Below are 14,670 nucleotides of genomic sequence, written 5' to 3'. Positions count from 1 at the left end.
TTAAACATTTGCCCATTTGGTGGGTGTAAAATGTTATTTCATTGTGGTTTTAATTTGCATTTCCCCAGTGAGGCTGACATCTTTTCACACATGTATTGGTCATTTGGTTTCCTCTTTGATAAGCTCCCTGAGTCTTTGTGTATTTTTCAACTGGGCTGTCCTTTTCTTATCTACTGTAAGAGTTCTATATTTATTCTGGATACCAATCCTTCACTGGTGTTATGTGTTGCAAATATCTTCTTCCAGTTTATGGTTTCCTTCCTTTTCACTCTCTTTTGATGAGAAGTTCTTTATTTTAACTTAGTTGAATTTATTAACCCTTTCCTTTATGGTAACTGCTTTGTGTAACTTGTTTAATAAGTCCTTCCCCTACCCAGAGATCATGAAAACATTTATATTTCCTTTTAATAAAAAACAGTTAAAATAAAAACTTCAAAAAGGAAGTTATATAAACAATCAATTAGCACATGAAAACATACTCAAAATTATTAGCCATCAAGGAAATGAAAATCAAAACCACAAGGAGATACCACTACACACCCACCAAAATGCTTAAATTAAAAGACTGATAACACCAAACGGTGGCAAGGATGTAGACCAACGACATTTTTGTCATATACTGTTGGCAGGAGTGTGGCATTGTATAACCCTGGAGAAAGGTCAAGCAGTTTCTTAAAAAGCTAAATATAATAGCTATCTTATGACCCAGCAATTCTACTTCTTGGTAGTTACCCAAGAAAAATGAAAGCATATGCCCACATTATGATTTATACTAGAATATTCATAGCAGCTGTATTCTTAATAGCCCAAAATTAAGAGCGGCCCTACCATCCCTCAACAACAGAATGAACAAGTGAATTGTGATCTAGTCACACAACAGAATAATACTCAGCAAGAAAAAAAAGCAACATAGATGAATCTCAAAAATACTATGCTGGGGCTTCCCTGGTGGCACAGTGGCTAAGAATCTGCCTGCCAATGCAGGAGACACGGGTTCGAGCCCTGGTCTGGGAAGATCCCACATGCCGCGGAGCACCTAAGCCCGTCCGCCACAACTACTGAGCCTGCGCTCTAGACGCTTCGAGCCACGGCTGCTGAAGCCCACGTGCCTAGAGCCCGTCCTCTGAAACAGGAGAAGCCACCGCAATAAGAAGCCCATGTACCGCAACAAGGAGTAGCCCCCACTCGCTGAAACTAGAGAAAGCCTGCACACAGCAACAAAGACCCAACTGAGCCAAAAATAAATAAATGAATAAATTTATAAAAAAAAAAATACTACGCTGAATGAAAAAAGCCTTACACAAAAGAATACATTCTTTAAGATTCTATTTATATGACACCTAGAACAGGCAAAAATAATTTACAATGGGAAAAAAAAACTGTGGTTGTAGACAAAGAAGGACACTACATAAAGATCAAGGGATCAATCCAAGAATAAGATATAACAATTGTAAATATGTATGCACCCAACATAGGAGCACCTCAATACATAAGGCAAATACTAACAGCCATAAAAGGGGAAATCGACAGTAACACATTCATACTAGGGGACTTTAACACCCCACTTTCACCAATGGACAGATCATCCAAAAAGAAAATAAGGAAACAGAAGCTTTAAATGATACATTAAACAAGATAGACTTAATTGATATTCATAGGACATTCCATCCAAAAACAACAGAATACACATTTTTCTCAAGTGCTCATGGAACATTCTCCAGGATAGATCATATCTTGGGTCACAAATCAAGCCTTGGTAAATTTAAGAAAACTGATATTGTATCAAGTATCTTTTCCGACCACAATGCTATGAGACTAGATATCAATTACAGGAAAAGATCTGTAAAAAATACAAACACATGGAGGCTAAACAATACACTAATTAATAATGAAGTGATCACCGAAGAACTCAAAGAAGAAATCAAAAAATACCTAGAAACAAATGACAAGGGAAACACGATGACCCAAAACCTATAGGATGCAGCAAAAGGAGTTCTAAGTGGGAAGTTTATAGCAATACAACTCTACCTTAAGAAACAGGAAACATCTCGAACAAACAACCTAACCTTGCACCTAAAGCAATTAGAGAAAGAAGAACAAAAAAACCCCAAAGTTAGCAGAAGGAAAGAAATCATAAAAATCAAATCAGAAATAAATGAAAAAGAAATAAAGGAAACGATAGCAAAGATCAATAAAACTAAAAGCTGGTTCTTTGAGAAGATAAACAAAATTGATAAACCATTAGCCAGACTCCTCAAAAAAAAAAAGGGAGAAGACTCAAATCAACAGAATTAGAAATGAAAAAGAAGTAACAAGTGACACTGCAGAAATACAAAAGATCATGAGAGATTACTACAAGCAACTCTATGCCAATAAAATGGACAACCTGGAAGAAATGGACAAATTCTTAGAAATGCACAACCTGCCAAGACTGAATCAGGAAGAAACAGAAAATATGAACAGACCAATCACAAGCACTGAAACTGAAACCGTGATTAAAAATCTTCCAACAAACGAAAGCCCAGGACCAGATGGCTTCACAGGCAAATTCTATCAAACATTTAGAGAAGAGTTAACACCTATCCTTCACAAACTCTTCCAAAATATAGCAGAGGGAGGAACACTCCCAAACTCATTCTACGAGGCCACCATCACTCTGATACCAAAACCAGACAAGGATGCCACAAAGAAAGAAAACTACAGGCCAATATCACTGATGAACATAGATGCAAAAATCCTCAACAAAATACTAGCAAACAGAATCCAAAGGCACATTAAAAGGATCATACACCATGATCAAGTGGGGTTTATTCCAGAAATGCAAGGATTCTTCAATATATGCAAATCAATCAATGTGATACACCATATTAACAAACTGAAGGAGAAAAACCATATGATCATCTCAATAGATGCAGAGAAAGCTTTTGACAAAATTCAACACCCATTTATGATAAAAACCCTGCAGAAAGTAGGCATAGAGGGAACATTCCTCAACATAATAAAGGCCATATATGACAAGCCCACAGCCAACATCGTCCTCAATGGTGAAAAACTGAAACCATTTCCACTAAGATCAGGAACGAGACAAGGTTGCCCACTCTCATCACTCTTATTCAACATAGTTTTGGAAGTTTTAGCCACAGCAATCAAAGAAGGAAAGGAAATAAAAGGAATCCAAATCGGAAAAGAAGTAGTAAAGCTGTCACTGTTTGCAGATGACATGATACTATACATAGAGAATCCTAAAGATGCTACCAGAAAACTACTAGAGCTAATCAATGAATTTGGTAAAGTAGCAGGATACAAAATTAATGCACAGAAATCTCTGGCATTCCTATACACTAAGGATGAAAAATCTGAAAGTGAAATCAAGCAAACACTCCCATTTACCACTGCAACAAAAAGAATAAAATATCTAGGAATAAACCTACCTAAGGAGGCAAAAGACCTGTATGCAGAAAATTATAAGACACTGATGAAAGAAATTAAAGATGATATAAATAGATGGAGAGAGATATACCATGTTCTTGGATTGGAAGAATCAACATTGTGAAAATGACTCTATTACCCAAAGCAATCTACAGATTCAATGCAATCCCTATCAAACTACCATTGGCATTTTTCACAGAACTAGAACAAAAAATTTCACAATTTGTATGGAAACACAAAAGACCCCGAATAGCCAAAGCAATCTTGAGAACGAAAAACGGAGCTGGAGGAATCAGGCTCCCTGACTTCAGACTATAATACAAAGCTACAGTAATCAAGACAGTATGGTACTGGCACAAAAACAGAAATATAGATCAATGGAACAGGATAGAAAGCCCAGAGATAAACCCACGCACATATGGTCACCTTATCTTTGATAAAGGAGGCAGGAATGTACAGTGGAGAAAGGACAGCCTCTTCAATAAGTGGTGCTGGGAAAACTGGACAGGTACATGTAAAAGTATGAGATTAGATCACTCCCTAACACCATAGACAAAAATAAGCTCAAAATGGATTAAAGACCTAAATGTAAGGCCAGAAACTATCAAACTTTTAGAGGAAAACATAGGCAGAACACTCTATGACATAAATCACAGCAAGATCCTTTTTGACCCACCTCCTAGAGAAATGGAAATAAAAACAAAAATAAACAAATGGGACCTAATGAAATTCCAAACCTTTTGCACAGCAAAGAAACCATAAACAAGACCAAAAGACAACCCTTAGAATCGGAGAAAATATTTGCAAATAAAGCAACTGACAAAGGATTAATCTCCAAAATTTAGAAGCAGCTCATGCAGCTCAATAACAAAAAAACAAACAACCCAATCCAAAAATGGGCAGAAGACCTAAATAGACCTTTCTCCAAAGAAGACATACAGACTACCAACAAACACATGAAAGCAATGCTCAACATCATTAATCATTAGAGAAATGCAAATCAAAACTACAATGAGATATCATCTCACACCAGTCAGAATGGCCATCATCAAAAAATCTACAAACAATAAATGCTGGAGAGGGTGTGGAGAAAAGGGAACACTCTTGCACTGCTGGTGGAAACGTGAATTGGTACAGCCACTATGGAGAACAGTATGGAGGTTCCTTAAAAAACTACAAATAGAACTACCATATGACCCAGCAATCCCACTACTGGGCATATACCCTGAGAAAACCATAATTCGAAAAGAGTCATGTACCAAAGTGTTCATTGCAGCTCTATTTACAATAGCCAGGAGATGGAAATGGAAACAACCTAAGTGTCCATTGACAAATGAATGGATAAAGAAGATGTGGCACATATATACAATGGAATATTACTCAGCCATAAAAAGAAACGAAATTGAGCTATTTGTAATGAGGTGGATGAACCTAGAGTCTGTCATACAGAGTGAAGTAAGTCAGAAAGAGAAAGACAAATACCGTATGCTAACACATATATATGGAAGTTAAGAAAAAAAAATGTCATGAAGAACCTAGGGGTAAGACAGGCATAAAGACACAGACCTACTAGAGAATGGACTTGAGGATATGGGGAGGGGGAAGGGTAAGCTGTGACAAAGCGAGAGAGTGGCATGGACATATATACACTACCAAACGTAAAATAGATAGCTAGTGGGAAGCAGCCGCATAGCACAGGGAGATCAGCTCGGTGGTTTGTGACCACCTAGAAGGGTGGGATAGGGAGGGTGGGCGACACAAGACGGAAGACATATGGGAACATATGTATATGTATAACTGATTCACTTTGTTATAAAGCAGAAACTAACACACCGTTGTAAAGCAATTATACTCCAATAAAGATGTTAAAAAAAAAAACCTGTGGTTGTTAGTGGGTGGGGTTAGGAATGCAAGAGGAACACAGAGAACTTTCTGGGGTGATGGTAATATTCTGTATCCTGACAGAGATTTGCATTACACGAGCATACACACTTGTACAAAAAAAAAAAAAGGTAAATTTTTAATTCTAGGTGATATGCATACTGAAGTGTTCAGGAGTCACGTATACTGATATGTGGAACTTACTTGGAAATGACTCCAAAAGTAAAATGGATTTCTGGGTGGATAAAGGGATAGAGAGAAGTGGTAAAGCAAATAAAAGAAAGTGTTAACAGCAGAATCTAGGTGGTAGGTAATTAGGGAAAAGACAAAAATATATTTTAAAAAGGAAGAGATGTGCTTTAAAAAATAAGCAGATAGGGACTTCCCTGATGGTCCAGTGGTTAAGACTTTGCCTTCCAAAGCAAGTGGTGTGGGTTCGATCCCTGGTCGAGGAGCTAAGATCCCACATGCCTCGCAGTCCAAAAACCAAAACATAAAACAGAAGCGATGTTGCAATAAATTCAATAAAGACTTTAAAAATGGTCCACATCAAAAAACAAAAATCTTAAAAAAAATTTAGCAAAAAAACAAAAAGAAGCATATATATTGGAGCAAAGTTTGCCTTTGAAAAAGGTAACTGAAAGAAAAAGATCAATCCTTATATGTACTGGTGCTTTGGAGTTTACAAAACACTTTCACACAGATTATTTTAAGTGATCCTCACCAAAACCCAGGTATTCTAGTCTCATTTTATGCTTGAGAAAACTTAGGATCAGAACTTGCCAAATATTACACAGCTGGTACCTCACAGTGCTGGACTTAAAAACAAACACCTCCGGCTCCTCCACCTCCGTTCTTTCACACACACCTCACGAGGGACCTGCCGGCAACCGCAAACATTTGAAGACCACGTGGAAACTGCTGATGTGCCACCAGCCCTTTGCTTGTCCCATGAGCAGAGTGACAAGGCTGAAGCAGCTGTTGTACTTACACTAGCAGGACACGAAAGGGAGAGGCACGCAGACAGTAAATGAGCATGAACTCAACAGACTGAAGGTGTGCTTCCAACCCACACAGAATAAAAGAACTGGCAAGCCCCCCTTGCTGAGTTCTTTGAGGCCATCCCCAAAGTCTGGAGAAATCTGTGATATCCTTCCTGTCTATATAGATGGACAAACTGCATACGAGGCCTGTAGCTAAGAAACTGCAACACAAAACTTGTCAAAACAGCTCTCTGACAAGATATTCCACCACTCTTCTTACCAGAGCAGAACAAAAGTAGAAGAGAAGGACGAGACCCAGGAACACTGCTCAACCCTGACACGGCCAAAATGAGAGGCAAAAGCTTTACTAATCCCTCCACAGATGAATCACTGGCTTCAGGGTATTTTGGCTTTTTATTAAAACATTTAACAACACACTCCAATAATTTTGGTTAAATTTAAACAGGTGAGATAGACCCGTGGAATATGAATAAAAGCCCTTTCAGCCTTAGAGACTGGTGTATTTATCCGAACATTTACTTAGTGTGCGAAACACTTGGGGAACCGTAATGAAACTAGGACACAGTCCTTGCCCTTAAGTGGCCTATAATCCAGCCGGAGGCTCAAAAGAGAAAACCGAGCCCACAAGGGCTATAGGAGAAAGTCCCAAGAGCAGGGGAAAGAGAGTGCAAGTATAACCAGGGCCTCAAGAAAGACTTCAGCTGGGCCTAAGTCTGGGAGGATATGTATGTGCAGAACTGTGGGCAGAAGAAGGGGGCGAGGGGCTGCACTCCAGGCTGGCTCCTACGGAGGTCCTGGCTAAGGAAGGCTACCTGCAGCCTGAGCACGAGGGAGAGGAAAAAGTACCCCTGAGGGATGCCTGCCAACTCATTTTAGAGAGTGAAGAGGACAGATCAGAGGGCCTCACAAAATGCCTTACTTGAGGAGTTAACTGGGATAGGGCTGAATATGGCTGCGACTTCCACAAACATGGGAACCTAAGGTAGGCCTGGAACCAACTGCCCCAGGAAGTCAGGATGCCTGCTTAAAACCCAGGTGGACCTGCGATGTCTGTTGCCTAGCAGAAGGCCACAGAATGGTAGATGTAATAGAGACAGGTGGTTCTCAGAGCAACAAGCCAGGAGGTAAGCACCAGGAGCAATGGCTTTGAATCCCAGCTTAATGTATGGCCTTGGGTGAGTTTCTAACCTCTGGCGCCTTATCTGCAAAAGGGAAATGACACTAGCCACCTCACAGGGTTGAAAGGAGATTATATCTGAAAGGCATCCAGCACAGTGCCTACCACGTAGGAGGCATCAAGGAAAGGGGGATATTACTCATATGAACAGTCTACTCTCTAAGAACTTCAGAGTCCAATGCCTCCTACCATCCCACTGTGTTGAGAAACCAGGCTGAAGCCACTGACTTTGGATACCACCAAGGGCTTACTCATGTCCTAAGCAACTTCTCCCTCTGTTCTTTGATTTCTTTTTATGTTAATTTTTAAAAATACTCTGCCCATTAAGGCATTTTAGGTTATTCTGAGATGTCTGCCTCACCCTGCGGTCTCACATCACAAACCTTCCCTTACTGAAGAACTCAATCCAAACAGGCAAGCCGTCCAAGGGAAAACCAGTGTCATAAGCCACTTCACAGGGAACATTTGTGCCAGAAGGGACCACAGGTCCCATCCCAACACTCACTTCAGCAAGGATAGGGCCAGGGCCAGCCCAGGGCAGGTCTGAGCCGATAGAGCTGTGACATTCATAACATCACTCTTAAGAACCAAACTTAGAGTTATAGTGGCAATGATATTAAGCACTAAATATATATATAGATAGATAGATAGATATAAAATACAAAGCACTTTATGTATATAATAGGCATTCAAGAAAAATTTTAAAAGCAGTTATCTTTATAGCTAGGCAAGATAATGGCAAGATAATGAGATTCTATATACCAAAAGGCATAAGAACACAGTGATGACAGAACTCACAGCCCATGAGCTCAAGATAAAATTATAGTCACTATTTCAGGAACAGAAAGTTGGGTCTCATTTTCTCAACCACACTTTCACAGGGAAACTTTCAGTAACTCCAATCATCTATGAAGGGCCGGTGACCCCTAGTTGCAGGGGTGGGGGTCACTCAGGTCACACACAAAGAAAAATTCACTTTCTTTTAGGAAAATATAAAAATTTGATTAATCCACGCTGTATGTCAAGAGCAGGCAACAAATTTTATTCCATAGCTAGGAAACACCAAGAAACCACTAAACTTTGGTGGACTAGGGTGGGTAATTTCACCAGTTTTGTGGAGGATGGTGGGCTGGCAGGGAAAAGGAGGGAGGAAGACTAGGAGGAAGGGGAAGGTGGTGAAAAATAAGAGAAAACTACGTGGGGGAAAAAAATGACACAAGCAAATACTAGAGATAGACAAATGGAGAATCGGTCTGAGAGCTGAAGGCAGTAACCCCTGGTTAGAGGTTAGCGTGTGACCACGCCATCATCTGACACCTGTTGTGTTCTGCCCACCCAGCTGCACTAATCCTTAAATCTCTATAGGGAAATCTACTGGGCTTACCAGGGTGGAAATACATTATTCTCTGAGCACAAATGCTCTGAAAGAGCAGTACCAGAGACTTCCAAAAACCAAATCTAAATTCTACAGCCTCCACTCTAGTTAAAACTGGTTTCTATTTCTCCTTTATATGGGCTGGCTGTCTAGTCCACACAATTCTCCAATTCAACCAATGTTTGTGGAAGGCCTAATGTGTGTGGGGACACAGCAGGGAACAAAACAGACGTGACTGCCCCTCACAGAGCTGATCAGTGACACACGGTGGGGAGGGCATCCGTCTTCAGCCGTGCACTAGGTGTTCACAAAAAGGGAGGGAGGGTGAGCGTAGGGTCTCCTCGGATACTCACATAAATCTTTCAAGGGCAACTCAAAGTCCTAGCTAAGGAAAGGGAAAACGGAGTAAATCTAAAGACTGACAAGAAAATATTAAATGTTACAGTTTAGAGTGCATCCTGATACAAAACTGTAAGTGTTCAAACTGAACACAGCATTCATTATCTGTAACCACATAGACTATAACTCCTGAAATGGATAAACAGCCAGAGTATTTTTTAGTAATACTTAAATACGTTCATAAAGATGACCCAGTCTAATGTATTACAAGATCCTAAAGTACCTTTGGAATCATTAAGAAGCAGATTATGTTTATTGAGTTTTACTGTTAAGTACATTTCTTGTACTTTGAATATCGGTATCTCATGTTAGGAATCGTGTCTTAACATGTGGCCTAAGATATACCTCAACAAATGGGCTCCATAATCAAACACGTTTGGGAAATGTTGCACACTCTAAACACCACTTGGAGATTCACAGTGCATTTTAGGAAATTAAGCTTTCTGACAAATCCTGTATGAAAGAAATCTGCCAAACTTAGTCTGAGCCAGTAATTCCCAAACTAATTTGACCACGGACACTTTATTCATTTAATACTTATTAACAGTCCACAAATTGCTTCATGGAACACATGTGGGATACGCTACAGGTGTAGGGGATGATTAATCGGAGAAGGCAATTGATTATCAACTCCCAAGCATTCTGATGAACTGGAGTTTACTATATGCTACAGAAATACAAAAACTTCCCCAATGAATTTCTGACTGGAATTCACTCAACAATAAGCTAACTTAATATATTTTTAAGAAAAATATTTTTAATAAACTAAAATTGGATCTTGATATGTTAATATAAAGGAATTCAAATTCATTATACAATAATTTGACTTTGCTAAACTGCTGAAAACTTATCTTCCCTAAACATGGGTTTTTAAATTTCCAAAGTATATTGAATATCTTAATTTCAAGATTCATTTCCTTAAAGAAAAAATACTGAACTAAAAAAATGCTGATATTTACCTCTGCCTATTATCTGATATGCCTAATTACAAATATCTGTAACTGAGATGTGGTATCAACATATATAGTTCATGAATAACAAGCATGGGACTATTATTTCTATGGTTGTGGGGTTATTTATAATTTGACTCCTCCTCCTGAAAAACCTAACCTTAAAGCCTACATTGGAGGTTTCATGGAATCCAATTCCAGGGACTGAAAAAGTTTCTTCAGTTAACAACAAAAATAAAACTCAACAAACATTTATTTAGCACCACTATACGCATACCAGTGGATTAAGCACTGTAATGATGAATGTATTTTTCTGGACCCCAACTCAAGACAATGGTCTGACAATGGGCAGAATACTTGAGACTCTTAGAAACACAGGGGACCTCTAGGCAATGTGGATGGCAGAAGAGCAAGCTGCTACACTGGAAATGCTTACAAGACACCTGGGTGAATTCGGGACCCAGGACCCAGGACTCTTTCTTAAAAAGCTACGTTAGTGACTAAAAGTTTAATACTACTTAATGCAAGATAACCAATATCAGATTTGGGTCAAACACTTGAAAGCTGTTAAAGCTTCCATATTCAACTTCACCTGTGACGTCTTTTTTTTTTTTTTTAAGCCAGTTAGGTAGCTTAACATACAAGCATTACAGTGACATTAAGAGCAGCTTAGGTTAATAGTTTAAAACTATCACAGGTTTCTACAAAGACTCTGTAGGAGAAGGAATCCAAATCTGATCATCAGAATAAATTTGAATTTTCAGATAGCGCAAGACAGGGGGAGAAATCACTTCATCTGTGTTATGCAACACTGAAAAAGACTTTTCACTTTTATAGAAAAGGCACGATGACTGCTAGTAATTTAAGACAGAAAATGAACCAATTTCTATCCCTCTAATTTGGGAGGTCTAGCAGTACTCAATAAGCAAGAAAATCAAGACAGTTTTGCAAATGACTCTTAAAACACAGCAGCAACCAGAGGGATGATCCTCAACAATCTGCAGCCATTCATACAGGAATATTTTCCCCTAGTTTAATAACACATAAACCAATGCGTGAATTCCAGCTCTAACATTTCAAATCAGAGAACCCGAAAGCTGCTGCAGTCTGCCTTCATGAACATTGTTTTCCTTTTTCTAAAAAGGAAAAATACCTTCCCTTTAGAAAACCTTAACAAAGACTAAGCCCAGAAACTCTGACAAAACATAGCCAAGGCAATAGGCGCTGGAGAAGACATGCAATTTAAAAACACAGTCACAAACTGTCCCAGTAAGACCGCTTAATAAAAAATTAACTTTGTTCTGCTGAACGCTTCAAAAATCGCGTTTCTGATACTATTTTCTAATTACATATGCTTCAGGTACAACATGCATGCTAATGAAAGTGAACCTCAAATACACGTGCAATGAAGCAAAGCTGATGTTCCAGATTACATTTTAATAGTCCCAAAGAAAATGGAAAACTGCAACTGCATGCTTGTGCAAAGCTGACAGAGGGAAAACGCAACACGGTGGTAGGGTCCAGTACCCCGGCTTCACAGTGCCAGCCGGCCTTCCCTTTCCACCACGAGAACCAAAGGAACAAAGTTCACACTGACTTAACGTTCAGGGTCGCGCCAGAATATCCTGGGCTGGTGTCGGGGGGGGGGGAGGGGGGCGGTGTTCCTCTGTACCCGCTGTTTGGGAGGTAATGGATTCAAGAGCCTGGGTCAAGTTCACAGAGGTCCCTCCTGCTCGACACGTCGGGTCGGATGTGTCCCAGGGACCGAAGCCGCGGCTCGGAAAGCGTCCTAAGCACAACTCTACTAAGCACGGTGCCCAGGACTAGGGTTGGTACGCCTCCAGTCGCTGCCCTGGCAAGACGGCCCGCTGGCGTCCGTCAAAGTCATCCAAAGCCGGGCGACAGGGCACCGCGGCCCGGGAGGGAGCCCCACCCGTCCCTGTGGGAAACCTGCCGCGCCACGGAGCCCGAATTTCACCGCGGACCAAAGCCTCGAAGCCCCTGCCCGCCCGGCACCCCTTACCGTGCTGCCGTTGCTGCTGCCAACGCTTGACTCGGACTCCACGAGGCTGGAGCCGCAGGACCGGGCCGATGCGGTCGTCGTCTGGCCGGGTGGGAGGCGCGGCCCGCCGGGCTGCAACGGCGGCGCCGCGGGGCCCGGCGCGTCCTCGGCCTCGTTGCCGCCGTGGTACACCACCCGGCTCTCGGAAGCGTGGATGCTCTGGGCACAGCCCATGCTGGAGGCGGCGTCGCCGACACGCTGGCGGGTAGCCGCGAAACGGTCAGTAAACGGCCAGCCCGGCGCCTCGCAGCCGCCTGAGCGGGCGGCGGCGAGCGCCGGTCTCGCGCCAAGAAGTGCGGCCGCACCTTTTATCGCAGTGCGGGAGCAGCAGCTGCGGCGGTGGGGAGGGGGCGATGGGGAGGGGGCGGTGGGGCGGGCAGCGCACCGCGGCCGCCCCTCCGAACGTGCCCTTCCTGAAGCAGGAGCCGTTAGCCTCCTCCCTTACATCGCCGCGCTCGCCTCGGCCGCGCCGCGCTTCCGGGGAATTTCGGGGGAGGAGATTTGAGCTCTCCCGACCCGAGAGCAGGCGAGTCCGCGCCGTGGGGCGGCACGACCCCCGAGGGAGGTGAGTTTCCTGCTGCGCCCGCTCACCGCCCCGTTCCCGCTCCGCGGCGCTTTAGCAGCCGACTCTCGAGGCTCGGGCACCCACGCCGCTCCGCGAATAAATAAATGCTCCTGGTCCCAGGGCTGGTGGCGGAGAAAGCTAGCCTAGATCTCTCGCCGTTGAGGGGTAGGGGCCGGAGGAAGCCGGTCGGGGCGGCGAGGCAGCGTCCGCCCGGGTAGGGAAGGAGAGACCTCGGCTCCAGTCGGATCTGAAGCCGTGCCGTCGAGAAGCACTGAAGCGGCGGCGCTCACCCGGGAGCTGCGGGCGGAGCGGCTCCGGCTCCGTTAACCGGGCCGGGTCTTCCCGGCAGCACGCCGCGCCCAGCCCCCAGCTGTGACCTCCAGCCGGTGCTGGCGTCAATGCAAAGCAGCTGGGGCGCCCGCCGCCTCCTCCCGGGCCCCTCCCGCCACTGAGCAGGCGCGGCCACGACGGAAGGGGCGCGCTACCCGGCAGCGGGGAGAAAGACTTGCCCAAGGCCACACACAGCCACCCCGGGCCGGTGGGCTCTGATCTCCGGCCTGCGGCCACCAAAACCCAGACCAATGGGTTCGAAAACCGGCTCCGGCTCCATAACTTAGCAGCTGCATGACTAATACATAAGTAGAGATAACGGTCACTATCTCGGAGCCATTAAAAGAGGCCGGTGGAAGGACCTCTGTTTCGGGTGGTCCCAGGCAGGTGGGGTCCGGGCGTCATTGTCGGGGGCCGCAGTCCTTGTGCGTTCCCTCTGGCGCCAAGACCTGGAGCACCATGCCCGCCTACACAGGCGACCGGGAGGCTGTGATGCTGGGATGCTAAGAAGCTACATTTAGGGGCAAGCTGGGGATGCCGTCCCACTCTCCTCTTAACCAAAGGACGGGGCGCCCAAGGCCCCAAAGGCTCCTTGCTTGCGGGAACAGAACCAGGCGTCCGCCGTGCCGGGCGCGGCCTGTGATGACGCGAGACGCGTTGGCAGAACTACATCCCACACATATAGCCAGCGGCTCGCTGTGTGACTTTGAGCGAATCACTTAGCCTCTCTGTGCCTGGGTCTCCTCCCACGATCAGCGAGAGGGTGGCACTCCTGGGCGTCCATCAAGGACCCCGGAGCAGCCCACCTCGGACCCGCCCTTTCTCCCGCCCTCCCTGCGGCTCCCGGTCAGCCGAGACCCCGACGCGACGGGTCCCTTTCCTCTCCCGCCGTCCACACCTTTCCTAGCGCGGCCCTGGCAAGACCCTGAGGTGCCAGGGCTCCCGCCTCCAGCCCGGCTACTGTAAAGACCCGGACGCGTGCTCCAGGCTGGAGTCCCTGTTGCAGCGCTGAGACTGCCAGACGGGCTCAGGAGGCGGGTTCCCTGTGGTGACTCGGGCTTCAAGACGAGCCTAAGATCCACAGCCCTGGCGCCCGTCGAGCAGGGGTATCCCGGGCTGGAGATGCGCACCGGGCAGTTTCCCGAGGGCGGCAGAGCTCAAAGGCCGGGTAACCCGAGGGCAGTTTTGTGCTATTGGCCCTCTTTACTAGCCCGAGCGGGCCCAAACCACTGGCACCTAACTTACACTATCAAGTTTAAGCACATTTAGCATAAGCACATTTAGCAATCTTATGTGTGCCTCCACGCCTTATAAAAGTACCAGCGGCTCAAAGAAGATGTCTTGAAAGACACAGAAAAAGAAATTTACCATCAATTGTAGTGTTTTCTGCCTCTGTTTTGCTGGGTTTTGAATGTAATTTTTCCAGGCAGAATCTGCACTCTTCTAAATAAACAGTAATTGGTGAAGAAAACACCGTCAGAGTGCTTGAAAGTCTATC

The 14,670-nt window shown here is 44.3% G+C and overlaps 1 protein-coding gene across 1 annotated transcript in view; it reads right to left on the bottom strand.

The window, feature by feature from the left end:
- The window catches only part of PDE8A (phosphodiesterase 8A), a 136,418-nt gene extending 123,796 nt beyond the window's left edge, over positions 1-12,622 (bottom strand). The window contains exon 1 of the mRNA XM_067697842.1: positions 12,239-12,622. Coding sequence (XP_067553943.1) covers positions 12,239-12,451 — 213 coding nt within the window. The 5' untranslated portion in view covers positions 12,452-12,622. The remainder of the gene's footprint in view (positions 1-12,238) is intronic.
- Positions 12,623-14,670: the final 2,048 nt, after the last annotated feature.

Source organism: Pseudorca crassidens, chromosome 1, assembly GCF_039906515.1.
Source record: "Pseudorca crassidens isolate mPseCra1 chromosome 1, mPseCra1.hap1, whole genome shotgun sequence".
NCBI lineage: Eukaryota > Metazoa > Chordata > Mammalia > Artiodactyla > Delphinidae > Pseudorca > Pseudorca crassidens.
Note: the sequence above shows the minus strand (reverse complement) of the source record. Positions and strands in the feature narration are given on the sequence as shown.